The 21,640-nt window shown below is 40.1% G+C and overlaps 4 protein-coding genes across 4 annotated transcripts; 1 reads left to right on the top strand and 3 right to left on the bottom strand.

Moving 5' to 3' along the window:
• Positions 1–3,440: 3,440 nt before the first annotated feature.
• On the bottom strand, positions 3,441–7,548 carry LOC108119494 (serine-rich adhesin for platelets). Its single transcript, XM_017232715.3, has 10 exons — positions 6,703–7,548; positions 6,231–6,575; positions 6,047–6,172; positions 5,855–5,986; positions 5,517–5,783; positions 5,323–5,454; positions 5,124–5,255; positions 4,324–5,061; positions 4,128–4,262; positions 3,441–4,057 (listed from the first exon to the last, which is right to left on the bottom strand). Exons 1-10 carry the CDS (start codon positions 7,529–7,531, stop codon positions 3,534–3,536), a joined length of 3,360 nt encoding a protein of 1,119 aa, XP_017088204.2. The 5' UTR covers positions 7,532–7,548; the 3' UTR covers positions 3,441–3,533.
• A 1,490-nt stretch (positions 7,549–9,038) lies between these two features.
• LOC108133837 (uncharacterized) lies at positions 9,039–9,497 on the top strand. Its single transcript, XM_017253916.2, has one exon. The coding sequence runs from the start codon at positions 9,039–9,041 to the stop codon at positions 9,495–9,497; it is 459 nt and encodes a 152-aa protein (XP_017109405.2).
• A 187-nt stretch (positions 9,498–9,684) lies between these two features.
• LOC108133838 (set1/Ash2 histone methyltransferase complex subunit ASH2-like) lies at positions 9,685–11,593 on the bottom strand. The gene has a single exon (XM_017253917.3). The coding sequence runs from the start codon at positions 11,537–11,539 to the stop codon at positions 9,875–9,877; it is 1,665 nt and encodes a 554-aa protein (XP_017109406.2). The 5' UTR covers positions 11,540–11,593; the 3' UTR covers positions 9,685–9,874.
• Positions 11,594–18,412: 6,819 nt separating this feature from the next.
• On the bottom strand, positions 18,413–19,743 carry LOC108133839 (calphotin-like). The gene is made up of 3 exons (XM_043209840.2): positions 19,595–19,743; positions 19,201–19,522; positions 18,413–19,139 (listed from the first exon to the last, which is right to left on the bottom strand). Exons 2-3 carry the CDS (start codon positions 19,508–19,510, stop codon positions 18,472–18,474), a joined length of 978 nt encoding a protein of 325 aa, XP_043065775.1. The 5' UTR covers positions 19,511–19,522; positions 19,595–19,743; the 3' UTR covers positions 18,413–18,471.
• Positions 19,744–21,640: the final 1,897 nt, after the last annotated feature.

Below are 21,640 nucleotides of genomic sequence, written 5' to 3' on the forward strand. Positions count from 1 at the left end.
GCTTTGAATGGATTATTAAAAACAAATTTCTTTCTTTAGTTTTTTTTTAAAGATTAAAAGTAAAATAAAACAATATTTTAGATAACTAAATTTCAAATTTTGTACGTAAGAGTTTTAAGACTAAATCTACATTTTTTTCATCATATGTTAAGGATTTTGTTTTCTGTTTTTTAAGTTTTTCCAACCTTTTCGTTTATAAATATTTTTCGAGTGCATGTCCTGCTACTAATTTAAAGCTTGGCGACTTTTTCTTTTATTTCAACGCTTGAAAGCAAAATAATGTACATGACACAGCATCGGCCCCGGCTCCGGGCTCCGGGCCCCGGGCATCCCCTTTGTCCGCATACATCCTCCCTTGAACGGACAACCTGTGCACTTTCGCTCTCAGTTGCCACGGCGTGTCTATGCTGGTCGTAAATTTTAGATATTCGCAGCACGTGCAAATTATGTACAATAATAAAAGACAGTGGCGGCGGCGTCTATGCGGGCGGATGGTGTAGGATGCGAGGGGTTGCAAGTAATCCAGAGCGAGAAAGTAAAACGGGAATGGGCGCAAATGCGGCACGGAACTTGTTACAAGTTGTACCCAGACTTTCAGCACTCACTGTATGTCTGTTGATGCCATTTCCTCTTCCCCCGGCCGCCATTTTCTTCTGTGCCGACTGTCTGTGTCTATTTCGCCGAACTGACTGACAAGTACATAAAACATGTCTGCGCCTAAAAGTCTGCTGCATTCCCAATGCCCGGCTGCCCGGCTACCCGGATGCCCAATGCCCGTGCTTGGGTATCGATTGTTTGGGGAAAATTGGAGAAAAATGGAAAAGACCATTTCGCTTTTCTTTGCTTGTCTGCAACAAGTTAAGAATAACTTTCGGTTTTTGGTTTCTTTAGCAGAATAAATGAAAGATTTCTTAGTTAAATAATTAAAATAAAGTGAAGACTAATTTCTCCATTCAAAAACGTGAAATAATTTATTAAAATATATACTTAGAATTAAAAAACAATGTTAACTAGGCCTTGAATTGGTTTAGTTTTAGGCCTCTTATTGGTTTAGTTTTCATTTTACTTTCCTTTTCTTTGAAGCCCTAATTTTGGTCTAAAAATGTTCCAGAATATATTTATAATTGACCAAAATAAATAAAAAGTGTCTAATAGTTAAATATAATTTCTACATACCACAAAATTCATATCATTATATGTTTTATGGAGCGTTTAAAGTATTTAAAAAAAATATACTCTTATTAGTATAGTTTAAAATGTTTTTAAAAACTTTAAAAGGTAATGGTCTAACAATTACTCATTTATTTCAAAAAATTTCTTATTAAATTGACATGTTTATTTTATTTAAAAAACCCTTCATTTTAAAATGCCTTCAACCCCTTTAGCAAAAAACGCATTTATAATACAGATGATGATATTAAATAGTCTTTTGGAATAAACAAGATGAATTTATGACCCACTTTATGCCGTTTATGAGTGGAAAAGTTTCTACTTTTCTACAGTTTTGATTACCCCGGGATTACCTGATGGTCCTGCTGACATTGACTGTCCCAGGACAACCATTCCAGGACCGGCAGGACTCTCCCCGTCAGGTGCTAAGCACAATCATTGAGTTGCGTCCCCGAGGTGTTGCACAATATTTACGCCGAAATTTGTTGGGAAACTTTTTCTGGGCATTTGTCATGCCCGTAGGCGGTCTTCAACAAAAATTGTATAATTGCTTCAATATTTTTAGGGGGCGTGTGTTGTCGCCGTATTTCTGGTGTTGGTTACACGTTCCCACCAAAGCACCAAAACACCAAAGCACCATAACAAATTACTTAGGTCATCAATTATGAGGTGAGGCGACACTGGCACCTTTGCCGGCTTCTGGTTTGCTTCTGTATCTGTGTCTGTCTCTGTTGTTTCTGGTTTGTTGGTCTCTCGTCTCATGCCGCTGATGCTTTTATTGCTTTCATTATGATTTCATGCCGCACGAGGCACGTTCCAAGACCCCATCCCCTTCCCCACCTATATTGCCACCGGGAAATTCCCCGATTTCCGAGTTACCCAAATTCCGGGCACTTTGATGCTGAATACTGACGACCATTTGTCTAACCCAGGTATTTTGAGGGCGGCTTGTTTAATAATGTTATCTTTTATTTATAAAGCGTAACTTTTTGTTTTTCGTTTAAACTTTTTCGTTTCCACATCCTCCGTCCCCTCCTTTTCAAAATTGGTGTGGGAGTTTTTCTCGAAATATAATTGCATTTGATGTTTATGACAGGCTATGAATTTTTTTTAGGCCTTAGGCTTGGCCTAAATCAATACTCATTTAATCAAAAAAATGGTGTTCTCTGGTTTAAACGTTTTATTTTAAAGGGTCTTGAACCATAAAGGGTTGACCACAACCAAAAAAGTATACATTTATACATATGTACCTTTTTTAACTAAAATTTGGAACACACATTTCAAATATGAATCGGTTTAATTTTTCTTATAATAATTTAAATGATTTATTCAATGATTTTATTCTGGAACTAACGTGTTTCTTTTTATTATACCCCCTACAACCTTGGCAATATTTTTCAAATTCAAAAATGTTCTCTAAATTATGTAAATTGTGGTAGCTCTTTGAGTACGAACATAATCAACCAAAATCTAGTTGTATATATCCTGTATCCTGTAATATTGTGCCTAATTTTTTGGCCAATTTGTCATGATTTTAACCAAAAATTATGCTGCTATTCTTTGGTTTCACCTAAGGATGTAGATCTAATGGCATTGGAGCTTTGATTCATAAACGGTTTGACTAAGTTATAATAGCTAAAAATTTTAAAATCTGCTTATATTTTGTAATGAAAACCAAAATACCAGTAACAATGTTCAAATTCTTGTAAAGAAAAAAGTTTCAAACATAAATCAGATCATTTTTGAGCTAGTATGAAGAACAAATTTGAATGTTATACTTTCCAATCTTCAAAGGTTATTATATGTATTTAAAAAATGGCAACTCAAGACCTATTTTTCTAAGGAGATTTCCAAAATTTTGAACAAAAATTCAACAACCCCTTGAGAGTTTATTAAAGTCCTTATTCCTAGACTTCCTTTTGAAGGAAATTTTCAAAAGTTTATGAAAAAAGTCGACCATGAAATTATTTTCTAGATCTTTACGATCTCTTGTTTAAGATAAAATCCATTGAAGCTATTAATTAAGTTATTAAATATAATGAAATAGCCAGAAATATGGATATTATGTAACATATAGCTTATTAGCTAATAATATAGCATATAGCTAAGCTTAAAGTCCCTTCCTGTTTTAAAATAATCTTGAACTTTAAATTCTTCGCAAATCACTTATTTTCAGATAATAATTCAATTAATAATTTATTCAAATAAATTAAACAACTTTTGGCTTAGAAAGTAAACAAAATAAATAAACGGCCAATGGCAAAGTGGGTGGCAAGGCCACGCATAACAAAGTCGAATAGCTGTAGTGGTGCTGGCGGTCCTTCCAGCGCCGCGATTCTCCTTCTCTCCCGCGGACGTTGGGCCTAGTTGGGCCTGTAGGTGTAGTCGCCGCCGCAGTGCTTGTAGCAGAGGTAGCTGGGGCGGGTCCTCCACTTCCGGCAGTATCTGCGGTAGCAGTTGTTAGGACTCGGGGAGGGAGGCCGACTAGTGGGTGGTTGGTTGGTGGGTGGCTGATTAGTGGGTGGCTGATTTGTGGGTGGAGAGTTGGTGGGAGGAGAATTGGTTGGTGGAGAATTGGTGGGTGGAGCATTGGTGGGTGGCGAGTTGGTGGGTGGAGCATTGGTTGGTGGCTCATTAGTTGGCGGGCCATAAGGCGGCTCAGTTGGTGGCTCAGCAGTAGGTGGCGCAACAGTGGGTGGTGCAACAGTGGGTGCTGCAGTGGTTGTTGTTGTGGTGGTAGTGGGTGCTACGGTGGTGCTGCCACAATCATTGGCCAAAGTGCTAATCAGCTGGCTGAGAATATCCACACTGAGCAAGACGCTCAGGTCCAGGTCAATCAGTTGGAAAACTTGATTGTCGTCGCCCACAATCTTGGTGCCAGGACCCTCTGAAAAATGCGAAATTAATTATATTAAGTTATACAAAAATAAACAAATTTTATTAAAAAGAAAACTTACCATCAAGCACATTGCAAACACCACCGCTGCCTTGGATTATGTTCAGGACATCGATGAAGAGAAGGGCAGTTATGTCCAGGTTTATCAAACGGGTGACCTTGTTGTTATTTCCAATGATTATCATTTTAGGCCCGGCTGTAAGTTTAGAATATTAAGAATACATCCCAAAAATGCAGGTTGAATAAATAAAACTTACTGCGAACAACATTGCCGAGTCCCAGGATACCGAGCAGGTCGGAAAGAATAGGAACTTGAGCCAGGACATTGCCATTGATATCGAGCAGAGTGGCAAACACATTGTTGTTGCCCTTGATGAAGACCTCAGGGTCTTGGGAAAGAGAGTTGCCGGCAAAGGTGCCATTTGAAGTAGTAGTGCCAGTACTGGAGGAGCTACCAGAACTTGAAGAACCAGATGTTGTTCCAATGTTGTTGAGCAATCCACTGAGAATACCGCCAGATCCGCTAGCACTGCCGAGGATTCCGCCGAGAAGGCCAGTGCTCGAAGCACTGGAACCACCAAGGACGCCCCCCAGTAAGCCACCCACTGGACTGCCGCTGCCCAGGAGACCGCCGAGCAGGCCACTGACTCCCTTGAGGACTCCGGCCAGCAGGGGCCTCACTATGCCGAGGACGACTCCCAGCAGACCGCCAACGCCTCCGACAAGTCCGTTGCTGTTCAATAGACCGCCCAGGAGCCCGCCCAGAAGTCCGCCAGTTGGGCTCTTAGAGGTGCTCGTATTTCCGCCCAAAATCGAACCGAGCAGGTTGCCTAGATTGGTCAGAACGAGGCCGTTGAGGGTGGAGAGCAGGCCGTTGCCAGTGGTGCCGTTGCTGAAGCTATTCAGTACAGCCACCAGACCCTCGACGATGATCTGGGCCTTCACCAAGGTGAAAACATGGTTGTTGTTACCCTCGATGACCACATCAGAGTCCTCTGCAAAAATACAAAAAATAATAATTAATACAAAAATATTATAAGAAAAAGAAACCACTCACTCTTTATGATATTCTGCACTGGAACTCCTAGAACCTCGCTGATCACGAGCAGGAAGAGCTGGACTGGCACATCGGCGGCAATAACGCGCTCCACGGTATTATTGTTTCCCTTAACAATGGCGGTGGGTCCCTCTGTCAAAGCAAACAGGATATGACTGTTAGATTATGACTGTATTATAAGGAAGTATTATACACTTACGGGTTAGAGTATTGCCAGCAGCAGTTCCTGGAAGAACTTGGCTAAGAAGTGGAAGGTTGAGACCAGCAGGAATGGCCAATGGTATCAGATCATTGATTTTATTGCCAGTGCCTTCGTTGATTACATTGCCAGCTAGAAAATTAAATTAAATAAGTTAATATCATTTAATTTAAGACTAGATTTTGTTCTTTTACCATTTTGTACAGTAGTTATTGAAGAACTGGGTGTTCCGGAAGAGCTAGAGGAGCTTGAAGTGCCTGTGGATCCCGTAGAAGAGCTGGGCGTTCCCGAAGAGCTAGAACTAGAGCCAGAAGAGCCCGAAGAACTCGTAGAGCTAGAGGGTGAGCTAGCTTTTCCATCAGCCGTAGATGCCACAACAGCCTGAACAGCCGCCGCAACTTGTCCATTCACCAGAGAATTCCTCACATTGTCGTTGCCAACTATAACAGTGCCTCTGCCCACTAAAGAAACATACATCAAGAATATATATAGTTATTGTAAACTATAGAAATTAAAGTCCTCTAGAACTCACTGTTGACAGTATTGCCCTCAAACTGGCCAGGAATCTGGCTCAAGGCAATCGCGTTCACTGCAGGAATCACTCTCAGATCAGCCACATCATTCTGTTGGTTGGCTGTACCCTTGAGTATAGTACCGTCGGCCGCTGTTTAAATTGGAATAAGTTAAGAATAGAGTTTACTTTAATAATAAAAACTATACGAACCATTTATGACATTGCCAGACTTGGCAGCATTGTTGGCCACTTGGGCTAGGACTGCGGCGGGAAGGTCCACGCCTGCCAAGAAGTTATCCTGATTTCCAACACCATTCAGCAAGTTCTGAGTGCCAGCTGAAGGAGTAATATGATTAATGGATATACAGCAATCAAGAAATATTAATAATCTTACAATCAATGGTGTTTCCAGAACGGCTGGGACGCTTGGCAGCCGTGAAGGTCTTCGGGTTTATCAAGGAATTGGAGGCAGTAATGTCGGCACTGTTGAGGGCGGCGGCATTGGCGATCTGGTCCATGGTGTTGGGGGCGGTAATGGTGCGATCCAGGGCGGTCATCAGACCCAGAAGCACTGACTTGGCTACGCCCATGGAGAGCAGGCGAACGATCCAGCTGTCGGTGGTGGCGGCACACAGTCCACTGGGCTTGCCCTCGGCGATTGTGGTCAGGCTGTCCAGGAGGGAGACGGACAGCAAGCTGAAGGCATTGACCTGGACCAGGCTGAGACTGTCGGGACTCACTGGAAATTTTCAGATAAATTATTATTAACATTTTTCATTTCACATAAGAACGAGTCCTCGTTACTAGCTTTTTTAAAAGTTACATCTTTACTCGCTACTCTTGTTACATCATTACTCGGTACTTACTTTCCCTCAGATTCCTGATGATTTTATGAGATTCTCCGCCGGAAGCTCCACACACCTGCAGCAGGGTATTCAGAATGGCACTATGTTCAGCCAAGTTGCGTTCCCGAAGGAAGCTGAGCACCGATTCGCGGTCATCCTTGACGGAGCCCACGCGGCGGGCAGTTCTGATGCCGGATCCCTCGGCCTGCTCCTCCATAGCCTTGGCCTGCTGGCGCTGGCGGGTCTGACTGCCCTTGATCACCTGGACGACCTCATCGGCGGAGCATTCGATGCCATTAAACGAGCACAGGGCCAGGAAGGACCTCAGGGTAAGGGTCAGACTGTTTCTGTCTTGCGACTTTTCGATATCCCGGATAACGCGACCACAAGTGACCTCCTGGCGAGCTCCAATCAGAATTTCAATGATCACATCCATGCCCAGATTGAGGAGCACAGCGTTGGCCTTCGAGTCCTTGGCGTCGGGAGTGCGCAGGGTCTTCATGGTGGCCTCTTGGAAGGGTGTCAGCTTGGTGCCTCGAGCCTGCATGCTGGCCAGGAGCAAGTCAGCCAGATCCTTGGCCGCCAGACGTCCAATATTCGTCACCCTTTGTGTCCTCGGCGCCGTCTCTGTTGTGGTTGAGAAGAGTGCGGTCGTCGTAGCAGCAGTCGAGGAGCTGGCTTCCATTGTACTGGAGGCCATCACATCCATTATCAGGGTGGTCAGTGACGAGGGCGTTGAGGAGGCAAATGGTGATCCCTGGTCCAGGATGGTGGAACGCTTCGTGGGCTTGGCATCGTGTGGTATGTAGAAGCAAGTGCTGACCACTAGGAACAAGTGCAGGCGCCACATCTCGGTCTCGATCTCAGAATCCCAAAAAGCAATCAAAATGTGGGTGCTGGTTGCCACCGAACTCGATGAATACTCGAATACTCGATGATTGATGTATCTCCGGCCAGCCCACACGGCTTATATACGATTCCCCCAGCTTATCGCCATGTAAGATAAAAACACTGGAACGCTGTAAACGTGCCCCATCGCCAGCCGCATCGAGATGATGATGCATTCTTTTTGCATGTTCGCTGGCGGCGATGAGATAGCATCGATGGCTTCATGAATTGGGGGCGCATCTCGATCGCAGATTAGCTTCAGTATCAAAATCGGTCTAAACCAGTGCGTTACCTATAGATTAAAATCGGTGGTGTATTCATAGGGCTTTTAAATGACAGGAAGTTTCTAGTTTCTTAAGTAATTCAAACTGTTGAATTACAATTAAAACTTAAAATGAATTCATTATTCATAATTGTTAAAGTTTTATCTTAAATAAGATATCAATCTTTATAAAATCTTTATAATAATTGTCTATATATTGGTTATTGGTTAAGAAATGGTTATTGTTTTTTTCTTCTACCTATAAATGTGTAAATATTTGTCAATTAATAATTTTTTAAAACAATTTGTAAATACTTCGATTTTAAGTAAATATTTTGATCAGTAATTGGTTTAAAATTTAAATATTATTGTCAAGTTTTCGTTAAAATGTAATAATAGTTGAGTATGTATTTATATTCTATAATATAAAGTTTTCTTGAATAATAAAAGTTATTTTAAAGACAGAAATATTAATTCCAGGACTCCTAATAGAATATCCTAATAGGATATTATTTTATCCATGGCATTTGCAAGACATTCCATTGAACGTATTGAACGTATATTTGATTAATAAATCCTAGATATCTTAAAATATAGAATACCATGTAGAATACCATGCGACATGTATATTGTATTATAACTATATACAGTAAAATATTTATACCCCTAGAACAATTTATTTAAAAGTATAAATCATTATAAAAACATCTTAATTGTTAAACACCAAAAATGATGATAAGTTCATAAGTCAAGTTTAAACAAAACCGATGGTATATAATTTATATCTCTTCAAAAATAAAAAGAACTAGCTAAATAACATTTATATTCCTAAAATCATTTATTTTATTATATGAGGCAGCAGAAAAACATCTTAATTGTTAAACACCAAAAATAGAAATAAGTTCATGGGTCAATTTTAAACAAATTCCAGTAACCCCAAATCTTAGACTAAAGCTCTTTTTGTTTTCTTTAAATAAAATGTAGTTAACAGCTGAGAAAATAGATTAATAAATATAATATATAAGCCCCCATAACTCAAAGCCCAAAGCTAGATATATGACTTTTTTTGGGCTCAGCACGTGACCGCAGCTTCTGTAAAGTTTTGGGTCAAGATATTTCCGCATAGAGATACCCAATAATAGACTTTGTATAAATGCACAAAAGCTGCCTACAGTTGTAACAGTTTTCGCCAATAAACCGAACCAAAATGGATCATCAACGATTTGCCCTCATTTTGATTGTTTCCCTAGTTGGTGCTAGCTTTGGGGCCCAGATCTTCACCACCGAGGATCGAGATTCTATACTAAAATTTATGAATGTGTTTATGAACTTTTTGGATATGGAAACGGATAATAGTACACTTACCAGCACCACATTGTCTCCCAACGGAACCACCTTGTCGACCAATGGCACTTCTTTGGAGACTACTACTCTACCATCTGGAAATAGTACAGGTGTAACAACGGAATCTTCAGTGACTACTAGTAACTCTACTGAGACGACTAGTAATTCCACTGCCAGTGCTGATCCAAGTTCCAGCACTACAGTTTCGGGAAATAGCACCACCACCATAACCACTGAGGCCACCACAACCACAGTGAGGCGTAGAATTTGCTTCAAAAGATACTGCTATAAGTTTAGTAATGACAAAGGATATATTGTTTAGAGTCTGAAGCTTGTAGTAAATAAAATAAAATACAATTTAATTTATTAAATTTTTTATTATTCGAGAGATTCAAAAAACAAAAATGTTATAATGTATGGATGATAAAATATGATACGAAAAATATTTAAAATATTACTTCAATATGTGTTCTAAAGGTCTTTAAGAACCACAAGTTCGTAGATCCTTTATTCTTTATTTTTATGGATGAGCATATGAATTAAATAAAAAAAAAACAAAAAAACCTATTCGCCAAAATATAATTCAATGTTTTTTTGGGAATAGTTTAAAGATTAAATTAATGGAATGTGTAAATTGTACAGAATATTTAAATCTGCCAATATTAATGAGTGCAAAGTGTTGTTAGCTTATTTTAATAATTATTCCTGAGCCTGATGACGGCCCCTGTTGTGCTCAGCCAGATAGAGAGTATCGGCCAGGAACTGCTCAGTGACCAGCTCGTCCACGCGCTCGTGCATGGACCGGGCATTATGCTGGCTGAGTATCTCCGGATACTGGAAAGTTGGCCCAAAGTTGACGCTAACCGTGCTGTTCTTATAGACGGAGATGGTCGGGTAGTAGCTGCCAGCGTAAATTTTCTCAAAAGCCACTCCTTGTGACAAGCCATTCTTGAAGAACTCGATGCGGCTGCCCTCCAGTTCGTACAGTTGCTCCCGTTTCTCGTCACTTTTATCGTCCTCCTCGAAGTACAGATGCGACTTGGACTTGATTAGTCGACATTCCTTGTAGGTTTTCGGCCTATAATTCAGTTGAGATTCAAATGGAAGGTTTATGAGGAAGCCCAAGGTGTCGCCCTCGCCATAGGCATCGGTGTAGTGTTTTCCGCGGCTCTCCGTGAACTTGGTTCCTTTGCGGGAGCGCCAGGAGTACCCAAACTTGTCGCATCCTAGTGGGGTCTGCAGATTGGCGTGGCGGCGGCCCCATCCCAAACGAGTGGAAGAGTTTCCTGGCATCTCGATGATGGTAACCTCAAAATACCAACAGCCACATGATACCGAGTGAGTGGCTCGAACCGTGCCGTAGCCACGATCACCAGTGACAGCAAGGCGGTCTTCGGTGATACTTAGATGTTCAGCGCAATCATGCAGCGACAGGAGCAAGGTGGGCGATAACTTAACGCGATACATCCAGCCCGGAATGGGTATGCGTTTCGAGGAGGAGCTAGCCTCGGCTTCCGACTCCTCCGGCATTTTAGCATGTGGATCAGGCTCCGCCAAGATGTACGCCATGCCGTTCTTGTTGTAGGGATACTCGCGAGGAAAGCCATGCGGCATAAAATCCATTTTACTGGCGCATGGGCGCGCCTTCTGGCCTCTGGGCTTAGCCGGCTTAACCCTACAGTAGGAGTGGGTTAGTCTCATGCCCTCGTACCTCGGCTGAATAAGTGTAAGGTCTTGGATCGACAGTCCGTATGATGGTCCCAGCACAGGATTGTCTTCGTAAATAAATTGTTTTGACAGATTCTCGTCCAGACTTTGTATAACCTTCGATTGCCAGGACGTAGTCTGTAGACGAGGCAAAGTCGTCAAGGCCTGCCAGTTCCTTTCGATATATGGAATGATATCGTTATGCACGCTGAACACTATCTGTGGCGCGCCGATCATGGCAGCCGAGTGCTGCATATTGGCGATGGCACAATGTGCCATCTGCGTTAGTGAGGCCTGGTGACGATCGTAGCTCTCCACGCCCTCCAACGTGCAGTTTTTGCATACAAAAATATAGTTGGTCGTAAACCAGTGGATCTTCTTTCGCACCAGTGTGTAGGTCACACACTTCTCGTGGATCCAACACGAACAATTGAAGCAAAGAAACTCTGCCTGGCTGAGGTTCCTTTCATTGCCGCAATAGCACTTATTTTGTGACCCATATTTTTGGATGCGATTATATTTCGGTTTCTCTGGGACTGCAGCCGCATCCGGAGCCAGTTTCGTAGCCTTAGATGGAGCCGGATCCTGGGCGATCTCTGATTCAATCTCCATAAGTTCTGGGGACTCACCCACGTGTTTTTTAGGTTCCGCGTTCATGAAAAATCAGTCTTTTCGGATCTTCTCGTTGGTAAAGAAAGAAAAATGGCTTTCGAGTGTGACCATTCCAGTCTTAAATTCGATAGCTTTAGGGGGAAAAAGCAAAGGCTTTAGGACGATTAGAAGCTTCTGGAGACTTCTACTAAAATCCTCCTGGACATGGTTTCTCGTTTAATTTTTGCGGGTAATGTGGAGGAACTGTGTTGTGGAGAACCTTACCGTTAAAAAAAAGCACAACAATTTTTAGTTTTTGAAAATTAAATTATATATTTTTTTTTAATTAAAAAATTACTGCTGCTATAAAGGTTTTTGGAGCATAAAAATAAAATATAATACAATCTAATTTGTTGTAGAAGTAAGATTTGATAACAAGTTTATTGATTACAAATTTTTTGTTTCGATATTTTTTAATTGATTTTTAATTCGTTTATTTTAGGCCTACAAGTACTCTATTGTTCGTTTCCGATAAAATAAGGCCTAATATCGATCAATTAGTGATTAAATTAGCTAAAAACATGGCATGTTTTAAGTTTAAACTCTAATATCTTCAAGCCCCTTTCCAGCACTGTTTACTCGTTACTTTTCGGCGATTAAAAGTTAACGTGTGCCAGTGTCCTTTTGGCCGTTGGGCGCGGAAAACAAAAATTAGTAAAAGAAAATGTTAAATTTATTCCATTTTATGAATTAAACGGAAGGCAATACTGTGAGAATCAATCACTAAAAATGTTTATTCATGATTGCCTTGGGCTTTGTTCACCTTTGCCATTTGGCACACCCAACTGGAAAATATGTAATTGAATTCATTTTCTAAGCCGCAAAACCATAATTGTTTTTGCTAAATGTCAACCATTGGTATAAAAAAATACATATATGTTGAGAAAATATTTGAGATTTCTGTGAAGTTCTGTCTGTCTGTGTGTCTGTCTGATCCAACCCCCCAAAGGCCTTAACAAATTATTTCAATTAAAAGTTTTCGAGCAAAGCACTTAATGCCAACACAAGTTGAGCGTTTATGTGCGCAAATCTTAATTGTGGCAAAAATACGAGTACAAGGCTATAAATATACATATATTGTACATATCCCAGTGATGGCAGAGCACAGGAGCAGAAAAGGCCAACTCTAACTGACGGGAAAAGCCTATTGGCAAAAGCTTTGTGGCTTTTCATTGAGTCGTAAACAAATGAAATTTAATTCGTGCAAAGATTTACTCGAATTTATTGTGCAAATAGTTGAATGTCAATGTTGCCGCAGAATCAACTGGGGATTTCCCACCACACCTCCGCTACACACTAGCCCATTCGCTGTGATTCATTTTTGTATCTGTATCTAGAATCTGATATTTGTATCTGCATTTGTATCTGACTCTCCACATGTGTCCGTATCTGTATCTGCAGTGCACACATAATTGCCAAATGAAACGAAGCCACAAATATGCATGACAGTTGCGCTTGGAACGTGCTCAATTTTCTAATCAACAAACCAAAATAAACTCCATTCATTGTTTAAAGCAACTAAAAACCAACTGAACAACGCACTAAGCTTGCGAAAAATCTTTCAATTTGTTTTATAAATAAAGTCTACGTGGTAGGTCGGTAAGGTCTTAAAGAAATGTATTTTGCTTCTAGGGGACTCTCAAAAAAATGTTGCACAAAAATCTAAAAAAAATTTTGTGTTCGGATTTTGCAACAGATTGACGGAAAACCGATCTGCAAGTCCTTCCTCATGGGAATCGGATACGAACGAGCAAGACACAGACATAAAGATATGTATTTTTTTAGGCCAGAAATTAAAGTCCAAGATTCCACAAGGGTCTTTCCAGAATAAAATGGAAAAAACTTTAAAAAATATGTTGTGCTCAGATTATGATTAAGATTGGCGGACAATCGATCCACAAATCGTTTAAGGTACTCCGCTTGAGAATCGGATGAGAATTGGGGAAGATATAGCCATCGCAGTGGGCCCTATGGGGGACAACCTCATTTTCAAGCCATCACGAAAAATGGACAAAAAATCTGAAAAATATTTTGTCTCAGGATTTTGATGCAGAATGGTGGGAAATCGATCCACAAATCGTTTAAGGTACTCCGCTTGAGAATCGGATGAGAATTGGGGAAGATATAGCCATCCCTGTGGACCCTATAGGAGAAAACCCCATTTTCAAGGGATCCCATCACGAAAAATGGACAAAAAATCTGAAAAATATTTTGTCTCAGGATTTTGATGCAGAATGGTGGAAACTCAATCCACAAACCGTTTAAGGTACTCCGCTTGAGAATCGGATAAGAATTGGGGAAGATATAGCCATCGCAGTGGGCCCTATGGGGGACAACCTCATTTTCAAGGGATCCCATCACGAAAAATGGACAAAAAATCTGAAAAATATTTTGTCGCAGGATTTTGATGCAGAATGGTGGGAAATCGATCCACAAATCATTTAAGGTACTCCGCTTGAGAAACGGATGAGAATTGGGGAAGATATAGCCATCACCGTGGACCCTATAGGAGAAAACCCCATTTTCAAGGGATCCCATCACGAAAAATGGACAAAAAATCTGAAAAATATTTTGTCTCAGGATTTTGATGCAGAATGGTGGGAAATCGATCCACAAATCGTTTAAGGTACTCCGCTTGAGAATCGGATGAGAATTGGGGAAGATATAGCCATCGCAGTGGGCCCTATGGGGGACAACCTCATTTTCAAGGGATCCCATCACGAAAAATGGACAAAAAATCTGAAAAATATTTTGTCTCAGGATTTTGATGCAGAATGGTGGGAAATCGATCCACAAATCGTTTAAGGTACTCCGCTTGAGAATCGGATGAGAATTGGGGAAGATATAGCCATCCCTGTGGACCCTATAGGAGAAAACCCCATTTTCAAGGGATCCCATCACGAAAAATGGACAAAAAATCTGAAAAATATTTTGTCTCAGGATTTTGATGCAGAATGGTGGAAAATCGATCCACAAATCGTTTAAGGTACTCCGCTTGAGAATCGGATGAGAATTGGGGAAGATATAGCCATCCCTGTGGTCCCTATAGGAGAAAACCCCATTTTCAAGGGATCCCATAACGAAAAATGGACAAAAAATCTGAAAAATATTTTGTCTCAGGATTTTGATGCAGAATGGTGGAAACTCAATCCACAAACCGTATAAGGTACTCCGCTTGAGAATCGGATAAGAATTGGGGAAGATATAGCCATCCCTGTGGTCCCTATAGGAGAAAACCCCATTTTCAAGGGATCCCATAACGAAAAATGGACAAAAAATCTAAAAAATATTTTGTCTCAGGATTTTGATGCAGAATTGATGCAGGTGTTCCTCTTAGTAATCGGATAAAAATTGCCAAAGATATAGACATCGTAAAAGACCAGATATGTAAATCCATGATTTTGCAAGGGGTCTCACCACAAAATATTGGAAAAATTCCGAAAAATATTTTGTGTCCAGAATGTAATGCAGAATGGCGTAGAATCGATCTAAAAATTGTTTAAAGTGCTAATCTTGGGAATCGGACAAGAATCGCCAAAGATATTGGAAAAATATGTTGTTTATATTTTGATTCGGATATTCGAGGTATGATGTGAGGTATTCTCCTTGGAAATCGGATGAAAATTGGTAAATATATAGACATAGCGAATGGCTATGAAAATCAGATATGAAAATGTAGAGCTTTTCAGTCCCATTGGGATTGCTAAAGATAAAGACATTGGTGGGGGTGACACCCATTATTATCCTGCCTTTTATACAATTTAATAAAGTTTTGTTGCCACAATAATTTCAGTAATAACTTGACACAATATGTAGTTGTCTTAATAACCCTTTTGAAACTTTCCACCCCAAAACCCCTGCGAAAAGCCTGTGGATAGTTTATTGAAAAAGATCTAGAACTTGTACGGCTTCCGCCTTCCGGGGTCTGTCAATAAGTTATATAACTTTTGCGGCCTGAAAAGCATCCTGACAAATTAATTGATTTGTCCTTTTGCTTTTGGCCATCCCTGTGAACTTCCTTAGGCTTCGGGTGGCACGTGGCAGTGTCATTTAATTACTGACTATATTGTTATTATTATTTACCCCCACCCTCCGTATATACATACGTATGCGTGTCAACAACTTAACAAAGTTGCCACACAATGCTGTGGCTAAAAGGGGTGGTGGGTTGCCCAGAGGGCGTAAGGAGGCACACACGCCCAACCAAAGCAGCGGATTAAGCAACCGCCGCTGTTGCTGCCGCGTGAAGCACTTTGAATTTGTTTTGTTGCATTAACAAGACATCATCCAACAGTCTGTCGCAAAGGGATGTTTATTTGGCTATTTTTTAAGGGATTTTAAATTTTAAAAATAATTAAAAATTGTTTTAAAATGTGTAATTAATAAAAAAAATTCATTTGAAAGTCAAATATCTCTGAGAATACATCCGAAAAATACATATCTTAATGTCTTAAAATAAATGTAATTATTTTATAGTTGGGAGACCTTTAGTTGGTTTTTTTTTTAATATTTCTGTTTATAATCAAAAGTGTAAACTATCTCCTTATAATTTTTGTACTTTCCATAAAACTATTATTGATCTTACTAATTAAATAAAATTTTTAACAATTAAGATCTAAGAATCCTAAGCAATTTAAGATTTAAGAGACTTTAAACGGGATTATTTAATGATTTCTGTGTATAATTAGTAAGGGAAAGTATCTCCCTTAATTTTTTATATTTTTCCAGATACTTTTAGGGTAAAACTTTATTAATTTTGTCTGAAATTTAATTGCCAACACTGTCTCTGGAATGGGGGAAGTTGGATATATTTTCGGGTGAATGAGTAGAGACGTATGTCCGCAGCTTTAAAGACAAATCCCCCCTATGAGCTTATCAACCGTCAGCCGCCGCACATCAGATCAACCGCTGAACCACCCACCGCGCACCCACTGACACCACCACGTTGTTTGTTTCAGTTAGTTTCTAGGCGAAACAAAACAAAAAAAAAACATATCCAATTACAATTTAATTAAGCTGATTTGAATGCGGCGGCGGCTGTTGCACGTTAGTTAAAAACAAACACAGACAGAGGCGGAGAGGCACAGACCAGGAAACAGATGGAATGCTACAAACTACAAAACTATAAATGGAAAACAAACGATGTGTGTATATTTTCAGTGTTTTTGTGCGTTTCAAATAATTTATAGCATACGTGCAGGCGAGGCTGCTAAATTATTGGAAAAACTGTTCTCAGTTTTGGGTGAGTGACAGCGGTAAGGTGGGTATAGTTTCCACCTTAATTTATAAAATTAAATCTTTCTTTTTTTTATTTTCCCATCACATTGCACCATTTAGTGTCGCAAATTTGTAAATCTGCCCCATGTGGCAACTGTCACTTCCTCGCTCGTTCACATTGTATTTAAAGGCTGCCACGTGCTCTGTCGACACTTGACCCACCAAATGACCCTCGTGATTATCGATGAAAGTGTTGTTCTGGTTTGCAATTTCACAGGCCAAGCACGCTCCACTTTCACTCACTCCCCTTTATTCCTGTTTTTTTTTTCTTTCTCAACCCCTTTTTGCATTGTCATTGTCATCACCCAACCCCTACGGTTTTTTTTCCAGTGTGTCCAACCCCTGGATGGTCCAGTGGGGGCTGTACTTTTTCGGAACTCTGTCAGTTTCAAGTCGCTCTCGAGACGGTTTGCTTTTCTGGTCTACGACACTGACAATGGGCCACTTCACAAGCGTCCTGCCTCCCACAAAAAAAATGCACAAATATATATTACGTAATGAGCAATCAAGACTAAATTAATTCAAGGAAGTGGAGTATATATAGTGTATACATATGTACACTATATACACTGCAATTTTTTGATGTATACATATGTATACATTCATATTTTGTATGATAGTTCACCAAAAAAAACTTAAAAATACCATACCTAACTGGGTGACAAAATAAAAGGTATAGAGCTTATTAGATATGTACATCATATTTTATATTATTAAATAAAATAAAATACACATGTAAATTAATATTAAAATAGTTTGGAATAAATAAAATCTATGTAGATATTCTATTGTCATCAATCACTTAATATTTTTATAGATTCATATATTTTGCTATTATAATATTAAATTTATTATAATATTTTATGTATTCCATGTCATACAAGGTGACATCAGTATAGACAATATCTTTAGAAGTATCGAGCTTAAAAAAATTTATAGGACTAGCTGGATATTTTATTTAAAATATATTCCAATATTGATAAAGCCTTAAACATATGTTTTCTAATTTAATCTCTCTATTTAATTCCTAATAATGTATCTGAAGTTATTACATCGAAAAGGTATGGTATGCGTATACAAACCATCGGCTATTACTATTAATCTATTTAAACTAATAGCAAAAATAATTATTAAAAAGAATAGGCTTCCAAGAATCTGTCAACAATGACAACTCCCACCACAAATAAATGCAAAAAAAACACTTAAAAGTGCAATATTTTGCCTGTCAATGCCCTTTCGTTGAAAAAGACTTGGCAGTGCCAATGAGGCGCGATTAAAAATGAATGTTAATCGCATTAGGACAATAAGAACATTTAGGACAATAAGGCGATGATGCAATAACCGTGTAGCAAGTGCACTTCCCGAGCCTGGGAGTTGGGGGTTGGAGTGGATTACAAGCTGACAATCCACTTGCCACATGACGCACATACCCTGGCCGAGGGTTGAGGTTGATGTACCTCCCTTGGTGCCTTTTTTTTTTTGTTTTTGTCCGTGTGTTCCCTGGAGTCCTTTTGTTTTGGACACGTTTTGCCCACGAAACCTAATCCGCTTAAGAGAGCGGCACAATGAATGTTACTCGATACTAGGACGCGTGATGGATTATACTTTCCGATACATTTTATTGAAAGAGAGATCTATTTAGTTCAGAAAGCTATAGAAAGCTAGTTCAGACGGTACATATATTCGAGGATGTCTTCGAGGGCGCGAACCATATCGCCCATATCATCGACTACGATTACGTTGGTACCGCCATTTAGTTCATTTGGCTCGCCGTCAGCATTAGTTGAAGCCTCCTGTCCAAGCGCCTCCATTGGTTCAGTCCCTGGTTCTGCTATCGGAGTGGCCTTCGGAGTATCACCGGTTACCTTTGACTCTGCATCTAGATCTGCAAGTGGAGCTGTCGGCGGAGTGCCCATCGGAGTAGCTGGCTCTGCCACTGCCCCGGCTTCCTTCTGCTTCGGAGCTACTGCTACTACTGGCTCGGCCACTGTCTCGGCTTCCTCCGGCTTCAGACCTGCTACCACTGGCTCTGCCACTTCTCCAGCTTCCTCCGGCATCGGACCTGCTACCACTGGCTCTGCCACTTCCCCGGCTTCCTCCTGCTGCGGATCAAATTCTACTAATAGAGCGGCCACTGCCTCGGCCATCGGCTCTAGCATAAGACCGGTTGTCGGATCGATCATAAAATGGGACATTGTTACCGGGATCCGTCTGGTTACGTTTGTCGATGGATCCTCAACCTCGAGAACCAATACAGGTCCATAAAAGTCAGGCACCTCCACCTCTCCACCTTCGACCTCAGCTGTTGCTATTGCTTCCAGTACTGATACTGAAAATGGAATTATCGGAATGTTCAGGGGAAAAGTCATATGTAGCTATTGCAATCTTACCGGGTACCCCGGGCTGTGGCTGAGAAGCGGGCTGCGGCTGAGGAGCGGGCAGCGCCATTCCGATCTCTCCCTCTGCGGCAATTGGTTCCTCCACATCGTTGGACAGTGGCTCTGCCTCCAGCCTTACGTCCTCTCCAACACGCAAATCGATGAAAACTCCCTCGCCATTATCCTCACTTTCCGAATCGGTATATTCAGTGTCTTCATAGTCCAACTCCTCAATGTTCAAGTTGTTCGCTTCGAAGGCCTCAAAGGCTTCTGCGACCAGGTCAAAGTCATCAGGCTGCACGTCCTCCGCAGCCTTGTGCATTATCAATGCAGTCTTTAGTAGTAAGAAAAGAATCTAGTTAATAATTTGGAAATACAATTTTTGCGAGTTTTTAGAAGCACGTACGCGTGTTTTTGTCCGATCGTTAAAAAGTTTATCTTACAAATTTAGACGAATTTTTTGTACGAGTGCCTTGTTACAACGAAAACTTAAACTGACGATTCTACGATGTGTGATCCAAACACCTATTTGACAATCTACAAATTTTTATTTCACAGACTACTGATTTTACTTGTTCAACTTACCAATTTTTTCGCACAACGAAGTCTATGAAAAACGTGCTTCTGTATATCGAAATCGGAATCTGGAAATGGGCCACTTTTTAATCGAAAGCTACATAATTGGTGCTAATCCTAAATGCATCTGCAATAGTGCTGCCCATTGTTTCTTTTAATGGACCCATGCTCGTACGTATCGGTAAAGCGATATACCGATAACTGAAAGATTATAAAGGATGATAATTAAATACAATAAGTTTAAAATAGGTGTTATGATAGAAATCTTTATAATAATATTAATAAACCTTGATCTTAGCATTTTTGTTTATTTTCGATATGTTTATTTTTATTTTATTTATTTATGAAAAACTACAGCTGTTCGAAGATGCAGAACATTTTAATTAGAAGTGTAAAATTGGTATTATATCTTTATTATATTATTATATAATCTTTATTGAATAAAATACATGACTTTTATATTGGAATTATATTAATAATATATTGATTGAATAATAATAATACTAAAACGCATTGAAACCTTAAAATGCCTTGACCTTTATCTATTATCATAAATGTAATCTTAAAAAAAGTACAGCTTGGTAGAAAGTCAAAACTCTTATCTGGAAAACTTTTGGAGTGCCGATCATTTCACGGGTTTCTTGAGGGAATATCCGATTGTCGGAAACGGAAGAGGCCAGAACAAACAAAGCCTGGTTTTTTTTTTTGTCCGGACTCGGGCTGGGCTCTGCATTTCCTCCTGCAATGTGTGACGTTGGCAAATATGTACCGGCATACCGGCTCGATTCCTATTTCCAGAACCCCGTGCATACCCCGCATACCATATAGTACAACCATAGTACCCATTCCAATATCAATTCCTGGTGTGCAACTGCGTCTTATATAATCACACGGCGCATGTCGGCCTTTGTTTCGCCTTTGTTGGTTTTTTGTTTTACGGCCCCATGGACACAAAAGGAAAAGCCGAAAGAAACCGAACCCACTAACCACCAAAAACCGAAAACCTAAAACCTAAAACCTTAAACCAAAAACTGAATATCCCAAGACCCCGCAGACAAAGCGACGATGGTGGAAGAAATTCGCTAGAAAATGCCACGCGGTAATGACAAATATTGACATTTCCTTCTTTTGGGGTCGGGGTGGAGAGAGCGGAATTGGTTCGTTTCCATTCCCTATATAGAATATACCATACATATGCCCGGTGTGTAATATTAAACCAAAAGCCGCCACAAAGAGACCACAATAGACACGCTTTCATCAATAAATAAGGCACTGTACTCCCCTCGGCAATAGATTAGCGAACAGCGAACAGCAGGTTCCAATAGGCCCCGAAAGTAATGCAATATCGGGTTACATTCACACGGTTCTTGTTTCCCCAAAATCCCAAGAACAAAACAATGGGGAAACTTTACTATTTGGGCTTAGTAATTGGTTTTAATAGTTTCTGGACAGTTTGGTCAGATAGTATGTTAGATAGATAGTTAATACGTTATGCTGGTCAAGCAATTAGCCTTCAATTTCCCGGGAGTTGTCCAATAAAAAGTCTATAAAATGGAAACTATGGGAAAAAAGTTGAATTGAGTATTGAGTTTCTAACAATTAGATAATTTGGTAGAGCTAGTATGAGTAAGTTTATAGAAAAAATCTCTTATATTTTACAAGGAATTACCTTTCATAAACTATAACTTTAAAACCATCTCAGGCCATGAAAACCTTAGCACACTTTGGCAACAATGGTTGCCTTCATCTGAAAATGTGGCCATTGTCCTGCCACTCAAGGAGTAAAAAAAAAAAAAAGCATGAAAGGAGAAAGCTGGCGGGGATTGGATGAAAATAAAACCCCAACCCATTGACCACAACAAAGAGTGTCTATCCA

The sequence above is a fragment of the Drosophila bipectinata genome, chromosome XL (genome assembly GCF_030179905.1).
Source record: "Drosophila bipectinata strain 14024-0381.07 chromosome XL, DbipHiC1v2, whole genome shotgun sequence".
NCBI classification, from domain to species: Eukaryota; Metazoa; Arthropoda; class Insecta; order Diptera; family Drosophilidae; genus Drosophila; species Drosophila bipectinata.